This window comes from Protopterus annectens, chromosome 1.part2 (genome assembly GCF_019279795.1).
Source record: "Protopterus annectens isolate FY-2018-M chromosome 1.part2, PAN1.0, whole genome shotgun sequence".
Classification (NCBI taxonomy): Eukaryota; Metazoa; Chordata; order Ceratodontiformes; family Protopteridae; genus Protopterus; species Protopterus annectens.
This window is the reverse complement of record NC_056727.1, coordinates 550,855,321-550,877,801: the sequence shown is the minus strand read 5'-3', so window position 1 is coordinate 550,877,801 and position 22,481 is coordinate 550,855,321. Positions and strand designations below refer to the sequence as shown.

The 22,481-nt window shown below is 42.0% G+C and overlaps 1 protein-coding gene across 1 annotated transcript in view; it reads left to right on the top strand.

Moving 5' to 3' along the window:
• The window catches only part of EIF4A3 (eukaryotic translation initiation factor 4A3), a 635,526-nt gene that overhangs the window by 441,808 nt on the left and 171,237 nt on the right, over nt 1-22,481 (top strand). Inside the window, exon 9 of the mRNA XM_044060170.1 lies at nt 17,323-17,438. Within this exon, the coding sequence (XP_043916105.1) occupies nt 17,323-17,438 (116 nt within the window). The remainder of the gene's footprint in view (nt 1-17,322; nt 17,439-22,481) is intronic.

The window sequence follows — 22,481 nt, the reverse complement described above, 5'->3', positions numbered from 1 at the left end:
TTGATTTTTCACAAGGATAGAGTATCACTTAGGCCTAATCCATCTTTTGTTCCAAAAGTTTGTTCTAGTCTCTGTCTCCAACAATCTCTAGAGCTACCAGTTTTCTTTCCAAAATTTTCAAATGAAGCGGAATACACCTTGCATAAATTGGATGTTCACAGGCAATTACGCTTCTATCTAGACAGGACTCAACAAATTCGGAAAACAGACCAATTGTGTTTGTGTCCTTTTCAGATAATAAATTGGGTAAAACCATCACTAAAGCTACTATTTCCAAATGGATTAGAGATTGCATAACTCAGGCTTATTCCTCTTCAAATAAGCAACTTACAACATCTGTCAAAGCTCACTCTACCAGAGCTATGGCTACCTCTATTGCTTTTCATTCCAAGCTCGCTATTTCCGAGATTTGTGCTGCGGCTACTTGGTCCAACCCGCACACTTTCATTTCCCACTATAAATTGGATGTGGCATCTAAAGGGCGAGCATCATTTGGTTCCACGGTACTCAGGAGTGTTTTCCAGTGAGCCACCCAGGATTCAGGTGCTAGGGACGCTGTCCCATCAGTCAGAATGTAGGCGAGATAGGATCACATAACATCTTTTAGTTATGTACTCACCATAACTTCAGATGTTTGGGATCCATCTCGCCTACATTCCTAATACCCACCCTCCTTCCCCCTGCCTTGGAGATCAGAAGAGATGGAACGGTTTGAGTTCTACTGTTTTTATCTTGTATCATCTGTCGATGTTATATAAGCAGTGCGTGCGTGTGTGCATGTATGCGGACAAACTAGATCTGGGGGACTGGTAGTGGTGCATCCTGGGATATAGTAAGCTCAGCCAATAAGAGACTTCGCTCTTTGGCATAGCGTGCAGTCGGAGCCAAGGGATCGGCTCCGAACCCATCAGTCAGAATGTAGGCGAGATGGATCCCAAACATCTGAAGTTATGGTGAGTACATAACTAAAAGTTTTCTACCCTCATCCACAAAACTCCTCAGAGAGGACTGTACATTCCCTGGATGTACGCAGACAACTCTGATATTACCTGGACAAAACTAAATCTATCAAGAAATCTGACCAATTATTCATTTCCTTCCATCCCAAAGCCCTAGGAAAGGCCATCTCCAAACAGACCATTTCCTCATGGATCTCTAACTCCATTTCTTTGCGCTACTCCAGTCATGGGAAATCCTTGTAATGCCATGTTAAACCTCACTCTACCAGGGCAGCTGTCTCCTCTACTGCCTTTCTCAAAGGCATGGACTTCACCTCCATTTTAGAAGCAGCCTCTTGGACCTTTGTACACACCTTCACCAAGCACTACAAGCTGGACATGGCATCTCGAGCAAGAGCATCCTTTGCTAGGTCAATCCTACAGGGCTTGATTGATCACGGAAACCTTTCCTCCACCCATGTTCATACTTAAAGCTCTGGTACTCTCCCTGCTGTTACAAATACTGCAGCATGAGAATAGAAGGATATAGAGTAGTTGTGTAAGAACTTACCCTAAACTTAGATGTCCTTCTCTTCCATGTTGCAGTATTCAGTCCCACCCACCCACCCCCTATTTCTTCCTGACCAAAACTCCATGGCCTACCTGTGGGGACATAGTCATTGTCCTCCCCATTCTCAACTCTCCTCTACACAGCCACCCTACTGACCTGGGCCTGGCCTACATGCAAGTCTAAGGGTCTCCTGTTAAGAACCTCCTTTGTAATCCACAGGAGCAGTACTGTCTTTGGCAAAACAGTTCTTATGAGGGTACATGCAGACATCACTTTTATACCCAACGTCAGTTTATGGCCCTGGTAAGCGACGTCACACGTACCCTCCTGCTAAAAAGACTTTGGTATACTGGCTAGATGATGGGGCTGCGAGCAGCAACTCCCTACTGTTACAAATACTGCAACATGGAAGAGAAGGACATCTAAGGTTATGGTAAGTTCTTAAACAACTATTCTTTTACTAGATTAGTGCACTGACCAAGCTCAGGATGAGCCTGAATGAAATTCAAAATGTTTTGTAAGCAAAAAAGACAGATATGTAAGCAATAACACGAGTAGTTCAGATTAGACTGTATATGTACACTCTTGTCAACAGTGTGCAGTTGTCTTTCGGCTTTTCCCGGTTAGGGATCGCCACAGCAGAACTCCGGTCCGCAAATGATTGGCAATAGAGTTTTACGAACGTCAATATAGTGTAATGGTAAAATATTTACATTGGTTTGTAAACTGGATAAATTTTCTGTCATTCTTTCAAAGCAACCAAGAGGCAGAAAAGGCAGAGGGAGTATGCGTTATTTATTTAGGATAGTAATCTGCCTGCTGTCATGTGGCATGGATGCATTTTACTGAATGCCAATACCTGTGTGAATGGACATCTATGGGACTGGCTGTCATAATATGACATTTTGGCTTGTCACAGACTACCTTGTAACTGAAGTCTAACAGCTACTCTGCCTTATACTGTAAGCAAAAGGCAATCATTGTGATAGGGCAAAAGAGATAATATATTGCAGTGTCATTTTTTGGGGGGGGGGGTGCAGTATGGCTGTAACAGTGCAGTTTGGCTTCATATATGATCGAACCTAAATGCACGAAATCACAAAACGTCGAAGGAATGGATCAGCGATTTTTTTCCCAGGGAAAAAATGTGCTGATCCCAAAAAAAATATATATATATATATATACAGGCAACTCGAGATCGCACCACAGTGACGAAAACAGCAAAGTCCGGAGAAATGCCCAGTGAATTTTTTTCCCTGGTAAAAAAAAATTGCTGGTCCATTCCTTTGATATTCTGTGGTTTTGTGCATTTGGGTTCGACAAATGAGCATTCGCTATTTCTAGCGTTCGATCATATAATAGAAACACTGCAGTTTAGTGCTCTGGACCTACATCTTTTGTGGAGGGGTGGGGTGCCGTATAACTTGGTTGAAGGGACTCTGCCATTTCTTCACTTGTGATAATGGTTTCTGTGGTAAGGTTGCCAATACATTTATTTGTATACGGAACATCCCATGTGAGCAGCCAAAGCAGTGAGCCAAGCTGATTCCCTCTACCCAGGTAAGCTAGCTTGTATGTGTATAAGCAGTGAGGTAATTAAATTTAGTAACATAACTCTCCAGTCAACCCAATGGCTTGTTCATGGGGAACTTCCACTACACCACTATTGGCTGGGAATCCTACACAGACCCAAACATTCCAGCTAGTCCATGTGCCCACTAGGGGTGCAAAGATACTCAACCTAGCCTTCATAAACATGGGTGAAGCCCCACACACGCACGCACACACTGTAACATCCTCACAGATCAGGTTTGACCATGAAGCCATCTCCTTTGAAATAAAACCTCGGACACTAGCCAGATGTAGAGCTTTCAGGAATTACCCCAAGGCAAATGATCTACTAAGTGGCACTCTGGCAAAATTTAATGAAGCTAAAGTAGCCTCCTAGCCCAAGGACAATCGCAAGGCATTCTTTAGCTATGTCAACGATCTCAAAGGCAATACACAGCAGTATGCTAAACTAATGGTAAGTTAAGCTACCTATACTGCGCCAGAGGATATAGCAAATCTACTGGTCGATAAAGTCCGCTCCAACTTTATCCTGCTTTCTCCCCTTGATACATCTCAAAAAAAAAATAACCCGAACTATATGTATCACTAGGGAATAAATTCTTAATGATCTCTAAAAGGCCAAAAACACTGCATCGATAGGTCCTAATAATATAATAGGATTCCTCCTAGATAGCAGGAAACATGAAGTGAAGGGCCCATTAGAATGATTATTCAACCATAGCTTCCAAATGGACTTTATGCCTAATTAATGTTGGACTACAGCTGTTATCCTTCTGTGTAAGGGCAGGCCATCTATGATCAGTGTAGTTACCGGCTTACAAGTCTGACTAGTCTAGCATGTAAAGTCATAAAAAGATTCATATCCATGATAATTGACATTGAAAACCTTAAAATGCTGGTCCTAACCCAGTTTGATTTAGTCAAGGGCAGATTATGCCTGCTCAAAGCTGGTGGACTTCAAAAAGTCATTAAAGCCATGGATGAGGGCAACATGGTGCATATGGGTTATCTTGACCTGCCAAGGCATTCTACATCATACCTCACTCGAGCATTGTAGACAAGCTCATGAGATTGTCTAGTGGGTGACATAGGAGGCTATAAGTCCCAAGGCGTCTGCAAAAAGGTTGGTCACTAGCAGAGTCAGCAAGTGCTTGGTACAGTGGCAGCTCCTCTTTGGCATGTTCTCTGAAGTAAAATAAACTGACCTCTGGATGACCAAGTTCACATGCGATTGCAAACTAGACATCTCTCAAAGACCTAGATAATCCTCCAAGAAGGCCTGATGCAAACTAATAACTGGTGCCAGGGTCGCAGCCTAAAATTCAGTGCCAAGAAATGTATAATAGTAACTTTGGGTAAGACGACCATTGCAGGAGTGGGCTTTTGTGAATTCAGTGTTTAACACTGTCATGTAGTACAGGTAGTGTCTTTTGACTTACAGGAGGCTCTCAGTGTGTACAAGTAATGCATTCTGTCCAAAAAAGGCAGTATTTGCCTAGTCGGTGCATGTTGTTTCATTTGATGTGTGATGCAGGAGTATGAACCTGAATGTCTTCATAATAAACAACTTTACTTTCATTCTAATAAGTGACATGGAAGCTTTAAGAAACAGCAATACTGGTATCTTGGAATTATAAAGGGCATAAATATATTTACCATAAACGCAATAAATTTTAATATGTGAGCTGAATTTATAGAGAGAAATGAAAAACTGAAGTGATTGGAATCAGAAGCAAAACAGTGAAGGACGGCTGTATACCAAGTCAGTGCGTGAAAAATAAATTGGAGAAGATGCATAAACAGTGCTTTACTGGTTTAAGAAAAATACTGCAGGCACTATGGGTAAATTCTCCAGTTGTAAGAAACCAATTACAGGGAGCAAAGACGGACAACAGTACAAGAGGCAAATTGTCCATGACCATACATCTCAAATGTCCTTGATTTTGCAGAATGGTCATGATTTTTTTAATCTTACCTTTGACCTGTCCCTCATAACTTCTCAGGTAATTTAGTAGTAATTACTGTTAAGTCGATAATGTGATAGTTTACACTTGCATTACTGTTTGTCTTTCGGCTTTTCCCGGTTAGGGGTCGCCACAACGGAACTCCGGTCCGCTAATGATTGGCAGTAGATTTTCAGAATGCGAGGTGCCAGCTCGACGTCCAACCTTCAACAAAGGCATGCCCATTTACGCATGTCTTTCGAACGCCCACCCAACCACGGGGAGGACATGCAGACTCCACACAGAAGGAACCTCTTGCTGTGAGGCATCAACGCTACCGCTGCACCACCATGGATGTTACACTTGCATTACTATTGTTTAGAAAATACAAGTTGATGCAAAAAGGCTTTAAGTGCATTACAGTATTATCAACAAATTTTTTTTCTTACGCCCTTTGTAACACTATTTAAGAATTTTGCTTTCTCAGAAATCCCTGAAAGATGAAGATGGAAGGTTTGCCAAACCGTGTGCTATCAATTTGTAGGTAGTAAGGATTAAAATATGAGGACAGAAGGAGGCTATGGTGCAGCAAAAGTAAGTGTCCCACTGTAAGTAGGTGGATGGTACAAGACAGCAGTACATGAACATTGTCTCCTGCTGTGAGCTGTCAGTCACAGCAGTAAAGCTCAAATTACCTTTGCCACTTTGACAGATATGAAGGGGAAGTGTTTAGGGGAGGGGAGATGAGTTCAAGGACTACAACTCAGGCATAACAAAAGAATGAAAATTGGTCACTTTAGAAAGAAAAAGTAGTGACAGGCGCTGAAAATACTGTTCTGTGAGATTATCCCTGTTGGTCTTTTAAGTAGTCATTGAAAAATATGAAATCGTAATTAAACCTGACTAAAAGACAGCAGGGTATATGTGAAAACACATGTAAAGTCAATGCATTGACAGTAGCTTAGGGGCTATGATGTAATAGTTTAAAGCCAGACACTACATGGTGGGATACCTAGATGTAGACTAAAAATCACAATGCTGGATCCCATGTGGGCATACTCTGGAATTGCATTTAAAAATATAAAAAAGTATATAGAGTCCAAAAACTGTGTTAAAATATAGGAAACCTCAAGGAATAATGAAATAAACATGTTTTTTTCAGTTTGTGGGTGTGGTTCTCCATCAGATAGTGTTACTGTCAATGATTATCAGGTTTCTTTAAATCTGAGTCTTTTGTAGTCTGAAGTACAGTTACAGGGAGGAGAAATGATTCCACTGTAAATGACAGTAGCCATTAAAGAAATGTGAATTTTCAGCCTGCATAGCCTGGTGAACCCTGGGGGTGTAAAATTAAAAAAATAAAAATACTGCAAGACTGGCAAGAACCTTTCAGATTTGATGAGTGAGATTATGTAAGAACAAGAAAAAGTGTCATGAGGTATCATTTAGTCCAGTCATGGGGAAAACTGACAAAGCTGACTGACTAGGTGGAAATATCACAGAGGGGAACAAACTAAGCCTTTTTTAATATGTGGAAGTATGAGGATCTTTCTGTAGGAAGGAAAAGCGTTTTAACATGTAGCTGTCCTTTAAGTAATTTGTTTAATCACTGTTAGGCAAATGAGGTTTGAAGGGTTGAACACAAGACTACATATGGATGTCTTTGTTATTTCTGTCCTAATCCCTTATGCTAAACTGCAGTGCATCTTAAATAGAACTGGGTGGGTAAGTTCTCTTACCGTTTGGTGGTGATTAGCACAGGAGATGAACTTGGTTCTATCCAAGTAGGTGAGAAATCTTTTTTTTTTCAGCTGAACAAGAGAGACTGAATATCTTGGAAAAACTTGTGGTAATGGTGCTATTATATTGTTGAACACATTGTAGGTTTTGTAGCTCAGCAAATGAAAATGTACCCGATAATTCAGGTATGGAATAAGTAGGTTAAAACATTAAAACATTTCTACCAGATTTGAAAACTGAGATAGGAGACAGAGTTAGAGCTTGATCAATTCAGAAATGTGTCTAGAGTGTCAAGTGGGACATCAGGCTGTCAACTTCACCTTATTAGCATTCTGGTAATGAGCTAGGGGTTGCTGTAGGAATCTGGATGAAGAGCTACTGTAGGCGTAGTAATTGTAATAATTTAGAAATGAGCATGACAAGAAACTGGAAAATGACTTTAAGATTTGTCTGCTTCTTTCCAGGAAAGTGGTCTGTGAAGGTTTAATACATTTATGGGGAGCAGCCAGTAAAAGAGCTGTATGCTCAAGGAAGCCATTTGTCAACAGATGTCTCTTCCCCAAAAAATCAGGAGCAGCTGTAGCTTGGAAAATTGCATTTAATCACATCTGACTAGAAATATTTTTGACCTTTCCTGTTTGAGTCCTGTTCAGATGATTAAATGAACACTCTTTGATGGTCAGCTGCAAGATGAGCGGAGAGTAAGAAGGCAGTGAGAAAATGAAGAAAAAGAGGAACAAACATTTCAGCAAGGTCAGCACTGCAAGCACAAAAAAATCGGTGTTTAGAGCTTAGTGTAAGAACAGAGTTTTATATTTTCAGCATGCTGAGTGTGAATGGAACCCCAGAAGGAGAGTAGGGCCTGCTGGCAGGGGATTATAAACCACATTGCTGAAAAAATATTTAGTTGCAACTTCTCTAGGAACAAGTAACATTGGAATTTGGTACACTTATGAGTAAATAAAATGAAGAAATCCAAAAGTAAGGTCCCTGGTAGACCTTGTGCCACATAGGCCAATTTCTATTTTAAACTGTGATTATGAAGTATTTATGACCATAACAGTAAGTAGATTAACCTGTGTCTATTAATCTTGGCAGTAACTTTAATAGTGCGGTTTTGTGGAAGGAAAAGTAGTCTTTTGATAGAGTAATCAAAACGTAGAGAGAAGCTGAACATCTGGGAATACTTCTATTGCTGGCGAGTATGGATGCAGAAAAAAAGCATTTGGCAGGGCCTACTAGGATTACCTAGGTAAGGCTGGATGCAGAAAAAAGGTGTTTGTCAGGGCCTACTACAATTACCTAGGTAAGGCAAAGGCTATTTTGGATCTCTGCAGGATTTTAACTGTTTGTGATTTTTTTTTCAGTAAACATCTTTATTAAATTCTCATGTATGACATAAGCAATCTTACATGTATTTAAGTAAAAAACAAACAGCATCGAGACCACTTTAGTTGCAAATATTATACAGCACAGATACCATTGAAACAACTGTAGTAGCAAACATTACATCACTTATATATCCAGTCATTGTCAGTTAAGCATTATATGGCTCATTCAAATCCTGCCTCTTAAACCTCATTTAATCTCTGCATATATTTTTCCCACAATTCCCAGTTATTTCTGTGTAGTTTACTCCATCCTTTTTCTAAAGATCCCAATTCCAGTTTTATATCCGTTGCTATATTCACTACTTCTAGTAAAGTTGGTTTTGACTTTGATTTCTATTTTCTAGTAATTGTTTTTTTTAGCAGCCACCATAATTACTCTCAGCAAGGCTTTACTATGTCAAGGCAATTCCGATTCTGTATCATGATGAAAGTGCTTGTTGTTTTCTGTTGTAGGTTTATATCCCACACTGTCTTTGTGAATGGCTTATCCAGTTACTTCCCAAAAACCTAAGCCCCTCTGAGTCATGTAATTATCATGCAATATTTTATATCATAGCTCAAAAAATAATCTCCCCAGTTAATCCAGTCCACTCACCCAACACCTCCAACAGAAATGGTTCGCAGGGAATCCCTAAAGTCTGCCAGCTCATTACACTCTCAAAAAACTATTTCCAGCCACCTCTGTCTTGCCTATTATGCGTCCAACATGTGCTACCCACCTCAGGAAAAATTATTTGGAGTCTTCTTTGGGTGTAACATATCTATCTATATAAACACATCAGCAAAAATCCAAAATCTTGACTTTTCTGCACATTTGGGAGATATACATATATCCCCACACTGTCTTTGTGAATTGCTTATCCAGTTACTCTTCCCAAACCTTTAAGCCCCTCTGAGTCATGTAATTATCATGCAATATTTTATATGCTCTACTCCAGCTTCTGTTCTAGGTTATATTAAAAACTCTACCAGTGCTGGTCTTTCATTTAGGACCCCCCTATTTTTTTTCCTCTTTGCCTATACTCCTATCAAACCCTGAATAGGGATGGCAATCTGTAACCTGCAGTCCAAATAAATTCTTGGCCTCTTCCCATTCTGTTACCTTTCCAGTTATTTGCTCCCAATATATTGGTTTCTTTGCCAGTTTTCGCCAATAAATTCCAGCCCCCTCTTGCCTGTTATCTGCATCCCTAACCACAGTCATTCCTATCGGCAGAATCTTTTCTCCATTCTCATGCTGGTTTAATTCTTAGAATACTCCCTGCTATTTTATGAATATAGCACTCTGTATGATATTTGTTCTCCTTAAAAATCTGCATCCAAAGTCCGAATCTCTCCTTATTTTTGAGCTTCCCCAAGTATCATCATTCCTTTCCACTTTGAATTGTAGCTTTCTGCTTGTGCTATGTATAACTGTGTTGCTGTAAAATACTCCCTCACATTGGGCAATCATAGTTCGCCTTGTTCTGTTGGAAGAATCAGCTTATCCCACTTGACCTTTGCTGTCTTCCCTTCCCAAATAGTCTTTCAACTCTCTCTTTTTTTTAATTGCTATCCACAGCTTCTCCTCAACTGCTTGTTCAACTCTGTGCCCAATCAACAACTAGAGTAATGACTGCATGAATTGTTCTAGGGAAGGCTGATGGTAAACCTAGGGATTAGATCAGGGTACTTTTTTTTCCTGTCTCCACTTTTGCTATTTATTTTGAATCCGTAGCAAAGAAAAGAGATTCTGAAATAAAAATGATTCAGTTGGTATGGTCATACGGAGAAACTGTTTTTATTCCCAAATAATATATTTAGTGGATTTAGAGTAAGACCTTCCAAGACTGTTAAGTATATTTAGAGAGATTCATGTATGTTGTTGGTGTAAAATTAATTGAGGTTGACAAAAGCTATGTCAGTCCAATATGTTCCTCCATTTGATGCAGTACTGCAATATCCTTACCTATGGGGGCACAATAGAATGAAGTACTTTGAATTTAGATTAAAAGAGGCTAACTGGCTGCCAAAGTAATTTGAGAAGCAAAGCAAAATAAGAACTTGTGCAAGTGGGAGGTGCTGATAATGGTTTAAGATAGCAAAATAGAAGTATGCAATTGTTGTAGTTTTACAACATTGTAAGAGTAACTGGAAATGTATGTGGGACAGTCCTGTTTTTAGTCAACCAGAGAAGTTATGGACTGCAATCATCAAAGAGATAGGTTTTATGTGAGAGAGGAAAAGATCGAGTCAGATGATACAAATTTAATTCTCCCATTGCATCACGGAGGACTAGGATTACCTGTCTTTAAAAGGATATTTTGAGGGATATACCACACAATGTCAAAGTACATCACTTAGTGAATCGCTGAAAGATGTGAAATTAACTTTATGGACACACACTGTTAGAGAGGACCCCGAGAAGCATGCATTGTATTGTATACATAAAACTGAGGTCAGTATTTTGAAAACAAGGCAGGTTGGGGAATGTCAGGAGTAAATTTTGCTATAGTTATTTGACAATTTAAAAAAAAAAAAAAACAGGAAAGGACAGGCATGAGGTGGAGACCAAAAGTGAATGAACCTATTTATTGGGAGTATGCAATTTCTACAGGAAAAGTGTTATGCTGCCAATTGGACACTGTAGGACAGCTAGCCATTTTCACCTAGCTAGGATCTCCGCAGTAGTCTGAGAATCATTGCAACATCTGAAGCAGGAATTTTGGACAAGCCTAACAAAGTGTTAGGCCTTATGCCAGCCTGCGCAAGTGCTGCAGTGAAAGCTGATTTGTTATGATTTTGTCACTTGGCACCATTGAACAAAGTCATGAAACTTACTCTTGTCTTAGTAGACAATACTGAACAACCTCATCTCAGGAGCTTCCTGTGTTCAGTGATCCTGACAGCCAGTCTGACCATGAGTGCATCCTTACTGAGGTGGGGAGAATCACATGAATGGAATATTCTAGGGTATGCAGACAACAGATTAGGCTGAGTTGCACATAAATGTCTTGGAGATAAGAGCAGTCGTCTGTATTGCAGGCCTGTCAAGTACACCTCCCCAAGGTGCAGTGTCCATTCAGTCTGTCAACTTGGTGTTAATATGGTACATCAGCAAGCAGACAGGAACCTGTTCTTACCATCTGCCTACGCACACCTGCTGAAAAGCCATACAGATATGCAAGTAGGCAATCTCTTCATATTGCTTTCTCATAGCACATCCCAGGGAACATTCAGCATGATTGCAGACGTGAGGAACCAGAATTTGTCTGTTCAAACTGAATGGTCTTGCAACAGATTATTAGCGCTGTAAAAAATTTTTTGCAGATGGGGAAAGCCTTGTTGTAATCTCATTGCTTCACCATCTAACACTTTCCTCCATCATCCCCTGAATAGAGTTGTATCCTAAATGACGCATTTGCCCCCATGGTTGGTTCCTAGGGGCTCCTTTAATAAATTTCCTCCCATACTGCTCATACTCATACCAAGATTCTTACAGAAAAACCAAGATGTTCTTCGTGTTTCACTGTTGCAGTCATTACATTTGGGTAATCTGCTGGCAGGTTGCCCTTAGTTGGCCTGAATAACAAAGTCTTGGGTCCTGCGTCAGTTGCTGTCTCCTCTTCCATGATGTCAGGTCTATAAAACATGCAGCCAAAGCTGCTTTAATCTGTCTTTCTTGCCGTGCAATGCCCGAAGCAGAAGCAGTTCGCAAGTGCCGGTCGGCTGACTCCTGAAATTTTCGTATTCGAGTTTCAGAACCGAAGTCTTCAAACTAAAGCTAAGTATCCCGTTGGGGAAACTTTTTCTTTCTCCTTACCAATGTCAGTAAAAGTTAATAATTGCATTACTTGTGGGAAGCAAATACCTCATAAGGATTTTCATTTGCGCTGTATTCCTTGCCTAGGCCTTGATCACAACGTGTCTTGCTGTTGGTTTTGTGCTAAATTTAACCAACGCACTATTAAGCATCAGTATTTTTGCTTCTAAATATTTTGGTTCAAGATTCAACTATCCTGAAATGTCGTCAGTTAGCAATCCGACTACCGGAGTTCATAAACGCAAGGAAAAAGACAAAGACAGACCGTCGAGGTCCAAAACCAACGATGAAGCTTCTCCTAAGGCAGTCGCCGGTTCGCTGGTACTCAGTGAGACGCTTTCACAGCCCGATACCCGCTACTTTTGAGTCGCAGGCCTCTACTGAAACCCATTCGAAGTCCGGTATGCCGCGAGATTCTCAGAGTATTGAATCCACAGATGTGTCTCTCTCTTGGATGGGTCCAGAGCCGCTGAACAGGCACCGGCTTCTGAGAGTGTTTTCAGGCCTCAAAATTTTTACATTAAACTGACGCCAGCAACAAAAACAAGGTCAAAAACAACTTCTGTGTCTAAAAAAATGAAGCATGAGCCACGTGCTCAGGCTCCTATGCCTAAAAAACAAATTATCAAAATGGCTGAGGATTTAATTACCTTGATCAGGGGTTCCCAACCCCCCACTAAGAGGCCTAGGCAAGGCACTGATTTTGACTCTTCAGATCAGGTTTCCATTTCTTCTGATTCCTGTTCTGATCAGGAATTTGCTATTCCACCGTATGAGGATTCTGATGCAGAGGAATCCATCCCATCTGCATCTCCTCCTGAGGATTACTCTTTTGGAAAGACTTTGCATACTTTAAGGGAGCATTTTCTTTGGGAGAGTCAGGACTTCTCCGAATCAAAAAAGAGGCTTTGGTATTTCCTTTTTCTTCCGCAGCATAGGCCTTTGGCAGTACCTCCTGTATTAGACATTGTTGATGTGTTTTTGGAATCAAGCATGACTCCTGATTCCCTACCTCCGGCACCTAGTAAGCCAGACATATTACAGGGTTCCTGACTCCCACAAATTTCTATTAAAAAATCCTGCTGCTGATCCTGAGACTATTTCACAGAGTCCCAAGGGTGTAAAAGCCTCTACAGCCAAAAATCCTAACTCCTCTGATAGAGATTCCAGGGCGCTGGATAGAAGGAGAAAGAAGGTTTATACGTCTGCAACCTTGGCAATCGGGGCCTTAAACTGCCAGTTTCATATGCTTAAATATCAACAGCATGTTATGGGCTTACTGAAACAAAGTGATGGTTGTTTCTGATTGTGTGGAAAATAAGTTACAGAAATTATTGCATTCAGCAGAACAAGTTGGAAAGCATACTTTGCAATGTGGTTTTGATTCCTTGGAGGCCTCTTGCAGTGCCACAGTTACTGGATCTGTGATTAGAAGGCATGCCTGGCTCATGGAGCAAAATCCGCCTGATCATGTTAAAGCTAAATTGTTGCATGCCCCTTTGCAGCATGATATTCTGGTAATAAGGCAGAAGAGGTTTTAAAGAAAATGGAATACAAAGCTAAATCTATACAAACTGTAAAAGATTTCTTGCAAGTGCAGCCACCCCAGTTCAGTAGGCACTGGCCTACTATAAATTGGTCCTTTCCTGTATCCAGCAGAGCCACTCAAGACAAATCCAGACACTCAAAAGGCTCCAGATACCAATCACAGGGTTCTTACAGGTCAAAGCAGTGGGGTGCCTCCATCTCCAAATCTGGAGGAAACAAAGCACAACCCTACAGTAAGCAGTCTCAGTGACGTTCCTCTACCTTCACCAAGCACTTACCTTTAGGCAGCCCCCTTGGGGGGGGGGGACTAGCACTTCATGCACAAAATTCCCAGTTAATTACCCAGGACAAGAGGGTATTACACATAGTATCCCAGGGGTACAGATTTCATTTCCATACTTTGCCAATTCCAAACGGATGGCCAGATCTGCCACAAAATCAGTGGGCAGAGGCACAGAAGCAAGTTGTGTCCCTCATCGATATGGGGGCTATTCAACCAGTACCAGAAAAGGAAAAAGGACAAGGCTTTTATTAAAGACTTTTCCTGGTACCCAGAAAAGACAATGCCTGGCGTCCAATACTGGACTTATCGATTTTGAACATGTTCCTGGACATTCCAAAATTCAAAATGCTGACTTTACAACAGCTACTGCCTATGCTGGGCAGGAATGCTTGGTTAGTGACTCTAGACTTAAGAGGCATACCTGCATATCCCAATAAGGGAATCATGCAGAAGATACCTCCACTTCAAGGCAGGTTTTTTGCATTACCAATTCTCTGCACTGCCCTTTGGCTTATCTGCTGCACCCAGGGTCTTTGTATAGTGCCTGGCACCAGTAATTGCATTCTTCTGACAAAGAAGCATACATATTTATCCTTATCTGGACGACTGTCTCATTTAAGCAGAGGACAAGGACACTTCTTCAACATCTGGCATTTGTAAAAAGGCTTCTAACATGCCTAGGGTACACAATAAACGAAAATAAATCCCAACTGGTACCCTCTCAAATGATTACATTCCTGGGTGCAAGCTTGAATGCAGCTGCCCAGATGGCTTACCTTACGCCAGACAAACAAAGGCAACTGACAACATACTTCAAACAAATGGCAAAAAAAAACAGTTATCTGCAAGAAAAATTCTGCAGGCTTTGGAGTTCATGGCGTCCTGCATTCTACTAATTCCATATGCGAAACTGCATATGAGGAAACTTCAATGGTGCCTAAAAAGTTTATGGAGTCAACATTGTCACAGTCTGGAAACAATGATTCCTCTCATTCCCTACCTACAACAGGAGTTTCTTTGGTGGGCAGAGACATGTCTCACTCTACCCCCTGTCACCCAAACCCTAACTACAGACTCATCAGATTATGCTTGGGGGGGCCCACCTGGCGGGGAGATGCATTCAGGGCAAATGGAGCCCAAAACAAATGCATCTGCATATCAACCAGAAAGAGATGCTAGCTGTTCAGAATGCTCTAACAGCCTTCAAGGATTTACTTCATCCAGGACAACAACTGATGAAGACTGACAACACCATGGTTATGTGATACATAAGCAGGGGGGTACACATTCCTACCCCCTTTGCAGACTAACCATGGCATTGTGGAACACAGCTTTGACTTACCAAATACGTCTTCAAGCTAAATTCCTGCTAGGAAAGCAAAATACTCTGGCAGATGACCTAAGCAGAAATTTTATGGACCCGCACGAATGGAAACTGGATCCACAAATCTTCAGCATGTTAACACAAAAATGGGGGAGCCCAGACATAGATCTATTTGCCTCTCCCCAAAATTATCAGCTGGACAAATTCTTCACAAGAACCTATCAGTCTATGCTTTTCCCCCTCTGCCTCTTTTCTCCAAGGTCTTACTAAAAGACAGACAGGAAAAACCAAACATGATCCTAGTTGCTCCGGACTGGCCTCGCCAGCACTGGTACCCAATTCTATGGAATATGTCTCAACTTCCTCCTTGGTACTTGCCTCAAATACCTCATCTACTGTTTTAGCAGAACAATCAAATTTTGCACACACAGCTCCAAACTCTGAATCTTGCAGCATGGCTGATCATTTAATTATTCAAACAACACCTCTCAGTAATTCTGTGGTGGATGTCATTTTGGAAGCCAGAAGGCCTAGTACTAGAAAATCTTATGCTGATAAATGGAAAAAAATTCTGTGCTTGGAATCGAGCACAAGGAACAGACACAGCAAAGCCCAATATTCCTCAGATTTTACAATATTTGACTGAGATGCTTGACAAGGGCCTGTCTTTTTCTTCAATAAAAATCCATGCCTCTGCCATCTCGGCTCATTACAACACATAGCCTCCCGTCTTTTCTCATCCTCTGCTTAAACAGTATCTTAGAAGGGCTAAAAATTTAAGGCCTCCCAGAAGTTCACAGACTCCTGCATGGGACCTCAATTTTGTGCTGGAAAAACTCACCCTGCCTCCTTTTGAACCAACAGCTACTGTGGATATAAAATTTCTGTCTTGGAAAACAGCTTTTCTCTTGGCAGTCACTTTAGCAAGAAGGGATTCAGAACTACAGGCTCTCGTGGCTGTGGAGCCTTTTATTACATTTTACCCGGACAGGATGTCCCTCAGGACCAATCCTTCTTTTATGCCTAAGGTGTGGTATCCAGTGTGGCTCTTAACCAGACAATTCACCTGCCAACATTTTACCCAAATCTGCAGAACGTACACAGACAACTAAGATTCTACTTAAACAGGACCAAATCTCTAAGAAAGTCTGAGCAACTACTGGTAGCATTTGCTGCAGGGTCAGAGAGAAAGGCTATTTCAAAGCAGACTATTTCTAAGTGAATAAGCCACTGCATCTGTTTCTTCTACTTGCACCATGGTAAACCTGTGCCCAAGGGGATCAGGTTACATTCCACCAGGGCTGCCTCTACCTCAGCAGAATTTCTCAGAGGGGTTCCAACCAAAGACATTCTAGAGGCTGCTACTTGGAGCTCTGTTCATACTTTCACAATGCATTATCACTTGCCTCTCTTCTCCAAATCCAAGGCAGGCTTTGCCACTGCAGTTCTGCAGGGCCTTATAGCCGCTCTTAATGCTGTTTACTTCCATCCTTCCATCCATAGCTTTGGGATTCTACCCAAATGTAATGACTGCAACAGTGAAACATGAAGAACATAGTACAGTTGTGTACACTTACCATAAATGTAGATTTTCTAGTGTATTCACTGTTGCAGTCCGGGTTACCCACCCGCCATCCCCCTTTTCTATAACTTTTCTTTCCTTCACTATATATTAAAGCCTTTGTGGTGTATTTGCTTTTAGATGAAGGTAAAATTTATGTTGCTAAAAGTTTATTTACATATATTTGTTTGTTTTTATATGTATATGTATATATATATATATATATATATATATATATATATATTTTTTTTTTTTTTGCTCCCCATTTGGGGGACACCTGACATCTGGATCAAGAAAAACTGAATAAAATGGCGTCGGCTGCATGTTTTATACCCCTGACGACATGGAAGAGGAGACGGCAACCGACACAGGACTCAAGCCTTTGTTATTTAGGCCGACTGAGGGCAACCTGCAAGCAGATTACCCAAATGTAATGACTGCAACAGTGAATACAGTCGAACATCTACATTTATGGTAAGTGTTCACAACTGTACTTTTCTGGTACATTATTGCAGGTCAGAGAGCTCAAAAATTATTTCATTTTTTTCCTCGTCACTTGTGCTTGAAGCATCTTTACTATACTATACTGTGTTGGTGCTCTCCTTTACTGGCATGGCATTCATTGATTTGTTTATGTACTGAATTGTAGGTAGATTGGTTGACGGAAAAGATGAGGGAAGCCAACTTCACAGTCTCTTCAATGCATGGTGATATGCCTCAGAAGGAGAGAGAAGCGATCATGAAGGAGTTTCGATCAGGTTCTAGGCAAGTTAATTCATATGGAAAACTGTTTTCATTTGTTGTGCCATGGTTGTGACACTGGCCCATGAATCACAAAATTTGTGATGCACTATGTTTTTGTGTCTGTTAGCTGATTATGTGCTGCAATTGGGTCTATATCAGAATAGCAAAGAGGCGTTTAATCTAACGCCTCTTCATCGACACATAAAGAGCGAACGCACTAAAGCTCGATCACTCAAAACAGCGATTTCTTTCCCTGGGAAAGAAATTGCTTGGCCTTCCCTGTGTGTTTGCCCCTTTCCCCACTGTAGTGCAATCTCAAAGTTGGTATATTTAGTTAGAGGGAGGTGTGGGGGCAGAATTCACCACATTGTAATGTTTGAAAGCGTGTGTGTTTGTGTGTTAGGGCTAGCGATTTCTTTCCCAGGGAAAGAAATCGGTGTTCTGAGCATTCGCGCTCTAGTGCGTTCGCTGTTTGTGTCGGCGAAGAGGTGTCCGATTAAACGCCTCTTCACTATTCTGATATAGACCTGCTACAATATGTGCACTAAATGCTTTTTGTTAAATGTTAAAACTTGTACGTACATTGTTTACAGGTGAAGATTTGACAGACAAAAGTGAAACTCTGCTTATATGCCAATGATTTTCAGTTTTGCCTGAAGTCCTCCTTTGAGCAACCATCCCCAGAGGAAAGAGTAGCTGCTGTGGAAGTCTAGAGAATACACACAGGCCCTGCTCAGATGTAGAGAACTCATGGTCCTTCCAGAACCTAGATCATTAGTAGGTCCTCCAGTTAAAGATGTTCTGAATGATGTATTTTTTAATGCATCTTTGGAGACAGATTCCCTAGTTACTAATTCAGCGAAACTTTGCCTGGTTCTACGATTCCCACATCTTTGTAGGACATGAACAGCCAATAGGGTCAGATGTTCATCGTGTTTCACTGTTAGTCATCACTGTAGGGTTCTTCCTGCCGGCAGGTAGCCCTTGGTCGACCAGAATCCCAAAGTCTGGGTCCGGCGTCGGCTGTGTACTCACCCTCCCTGACGTTAGTGCGCCAGGGGTACAAAGCTCCCAGCCGACGCCATGTTCTCCAGTCTTTCTTGCCACGCGGTGGAAGCAGTTCGCAAGTGCCGGTCGGCTGACTCCTATTATTTTGGGTGCTTCATTCCGAAGACATTCTTCTTTTCAAAGCTAAGTACCCCATTGGGGAAACTTTTTTCTTGCTCCAGACCAATGTCAGAAAAAGTTAATAATTGTATTTCATGTGGGAAGCAAATACCTCATAAGGATTTTCACTCTTACTGTATTCCTTGTCTAGGCCCTGACCATGATGTAGCTAGTTGTCGGTTTTGTGCTAGATTTAATCAACGTACTATTAAACGGAGATACGATTTTGCCTTTCATTACTTTGGGAGGCGATTTAATTATAACATGTCGTCAGACACGCTTCCGACTACCGGAGTTCATAAAAGGCGCAAGGATAAGGATAGGCCTCCGAGGTTCAAATCAGACGACAGTTTGCAATCAGAGCCAGCTGCCGGTTCGGCCGTCGTCAGTGAGGCGCTTTCGCAGCCCCTGCCGTTGGCCATTACAGAACCATTTGCTGAAACGGACTCCCACGAGGAGCCAACTAGGCCTTCGAATACTCAAGGTGCAGGACCTTTGGATAATGCTCCCTCGGATGGGTCCGGAGCCGCTGTGCAGGTACCGGCTTCTGAGGGGGTTTTCAGGCCTACGCAGCTTCAGGTAAAGGCAAAGACTCCTTCTAAAGCAAAGACTCAAGCCCAGGCCTTCTCCGATCCGGGACCTAAATCTCAAAAACAAATGCTTAAAATGGCGGAGGACTTGCTAACTATGATTAGAGGTTCACATCCCCCTCCAGACAAAAGGCCAAGACAAGAATTGGATTATGAATCCTCTGATCAGGCATCTATCTCTTCAGTGTCTTCCTCTGAACAGGATTATACTTTCCCTCCTTATGAGGATTCTGATGCTGAGGAATCCATTCCTTTAGCTTCTCCTCCTGAGGATTATTCTTTTGGGGAAACTTTACATGACATGAGGGAACATTTTCACTGGGAAGGACAGGAGTACTCTGAATCTAAGAAAAGGCGTAGGGATTTCCTTCTTCCCCAACACAGACCTCTGGCTATTCCTCCTATTTTGGTTATTGTGGATGATGTCTTTTCTGAGTCTAATTTAACTCCTGACTCCTTTCCTCCGGCCCCTGCTAAGCCTGATAGATATTAGAGTCCCTGACTCCCACCAATTTCTATTTAAAAATCCTACTGCTGATCCAGAAACCATTTCTCAGGGTCCTAAGGGTGTTAAGGCCGCCACTGCTAAGAACCCTATTCCGTCAGATAAGGATTCTAGAGCTTTGGAGAGATGGGGCAAAAAAGTGTACACTTCTGCTACTTTATCTATTAGGGCTTTAAATTGTCAATTTCATATGTTGAAATATCAGCAGTACCTTTTGTCTGTTATGAAACAAAAACTGTGTACCATTTCTGCATGTGCAGACAATAAGGAATTTCAAGATTTGATGCATGCTACTGAGCAGGTGGGGAAACATACCTTACACTGTGGGTTTGATGCTTTGGAGGCCTCTTGCAGGGCGGCTGCCACTGGCACGGTCATTAGAAGGCATGCTTGGTTAAAGGAACAAAATTTGCCTGATCAAGTGAAAGCAAAATTGCTGGATGCTCCTGTTCAACATAATGTTTTGTTTGGGTCTAAGGCTGAAGAGGTTATAAAGAAAATGGAGGATAAGGCAAAATCCATGCAAACGGTTAAGGATTTCTTACAAGTTCAGCCTCCTAGATTTAGCAGAAATTGGCCACCTAAAAATTGGTCCTTTCCCAGCTCGGGCAGGCCTCAGAGGGGTAGATATAGGCGCCCCAGAGGGAGGGCCCAAGCACAGACCTCTTATAGACCTAGACAGTGGAGTGCTTCCACCCCCAGGGGTGGAGAAGATGGGTCTCAACCTTATAGGAAACAGGCTCAATGACTCCCCCTGCATGGCTCCAGGAACCTCTCTCCTGGAAGCTCCTCTGGGAGGAAAACTTTCTCTATTTTACCGAAATTGGACTTACATAACCCAAGACAAGTGGGTTCTGGATGTAGTTTTAAGAGGCTATAAATTCCACTTTCACACCTTACCAAAACCAAACGGATGGCCAGACCTACCAAAAACTCAGTGGGCAGAGGCATTAAAACAGGTGAGGTCCTTCATGGCTATGAGGGCCATAGAACTGGTTCCAAATTCAGAGACGGAACAAGGCTTTTATTCAAGACTCCTTCTAGTTCCCAGAAAGCAAAATAGTTGGAGAACCCATCCTGGATCTGTCAGTCTTAAATACTTTCCTGGAGATATCAAAGTTCAAGATGCTTACTCTGCAGCAGCTCCTGCCAATGTTGAGCAAAAATGCATGGATGGTGACATTGGATTTAAAGGAGGCTTACCTACACATTCCTATCAGACAGGAGTGCAGAAAATACCTCAGGTTCAAGGCAGGCTCGAAACATTACCAATTCTCTGCGCTGCCCTTTGGCTTGTCTACTGCGCCCAGGGTCTTTACCAAGTGCCTGGCACCAGTAGTAGCTTACTGCAGACTCAAGGGAATTCAAATTTACCCATATCTGGACGACTGCCTTATTCAAGCAGACAGCAAGGACATTTTACTCCAGCACCTGGAATTTGTTCAGAATCTACTCAAGTACCTGGGATTCACTGTGAACGTAAAAAAGTCAAATTTGACACCCACTCAAGAGAACTTTCCTGGGTGCTCTTTTAAACACAACATCCCAGATGGCATTCCTGACATCAGAAAAACAACTACAGCTGGCTTCAACTTTCAAAAGCCTGGCGTTGATGTCTCGCCTAACTGCAAGGAAATTCCGGCAGGCTTTGGGTTACATGGCTTCCTGCATCCTACTCATACCATATGCAAGACTGCATATGAGGAAGATACAATGGTACCTAAAAAGTGTATGGTCCCAGCATTGCCACAGTCTGGAAACACTGATTGCTGTCTTGCCTTGCCTGCAAAAGGAATTCCATTGGTGGGCCATGGCATGTCTTCAAAACAAAGGGAAAGCCTTCAGTCTATTTCCAGCCTACCAAGTGATAACCACGGACGCCTCGGATTATGCATGGGGAGCCCACTTGCAGGGGAAAGGCCTGCAAGGTTTTTGGGCAGAGGATCAGAAGCATCTTCATATCAATTTAAAAGAGATGTTAGCTGTGCAGAATGCCCTCTTGGCTTTCGGGCATCTTTTACAGCCAGAGCAGCTACTGATACGGACAGACAACACCACAGTCATGTGGTACATAAGCAAGGGGGTTCACTCTCCTACCCCCTTTGCAGACTAGCCATGACTCTGTGGAACACAGCACTAGCTTGCAAAGTGGACCTACAAGCTCAATTCCTGCCAGGGAAACAAAACACTCTGGCAGACAGCCTGAGCAGGAACCTGTCAGACCCACACGAGTGGATGCTAGACACCCAAATATTCAAGATGATTACAGAAGCCTGGGGCTGCCAGGACATAGATCTATTTGCATCTCCCCACAACTACCAGTTACAGACTTTTTGCACAAGGACATATCACAAGCTAGCATGGAAAGTGGATGCTCTTTCATTCAGTTGGAGGAACCTCTCTGGGTATGCCTTTCCACCACTACCTTTTCTACCAAGGGTGGTGTTAAAAATAAAACAGGACAAACCAAAGCTGATCTTACTAGCCCCAAATTGGCCTCGACAATTTTGGTACTCAACACTGATAAATCTATCCCAGGAACCTCCTTCGATTCTACCTCAGATTCCAAATCTTTTGTCTCAACATCAGGGCCAGGTCCTGCACTCTATCAAAACTCTCAGCCTGGCAGCCTGGCGTATTCCGGGTATATGATTAATCCTACCCTTTCCAAACAGGTCATGGATGTTATCTTAGAAGCCAGAAGGCCTAGCACTAGGAAATCTTATGTAGGTAAATGGAAGAGATTTTGCACCTGGATGCATGCTCCGGAATCAGATCCTCACATTCAAAATATCCCATTGA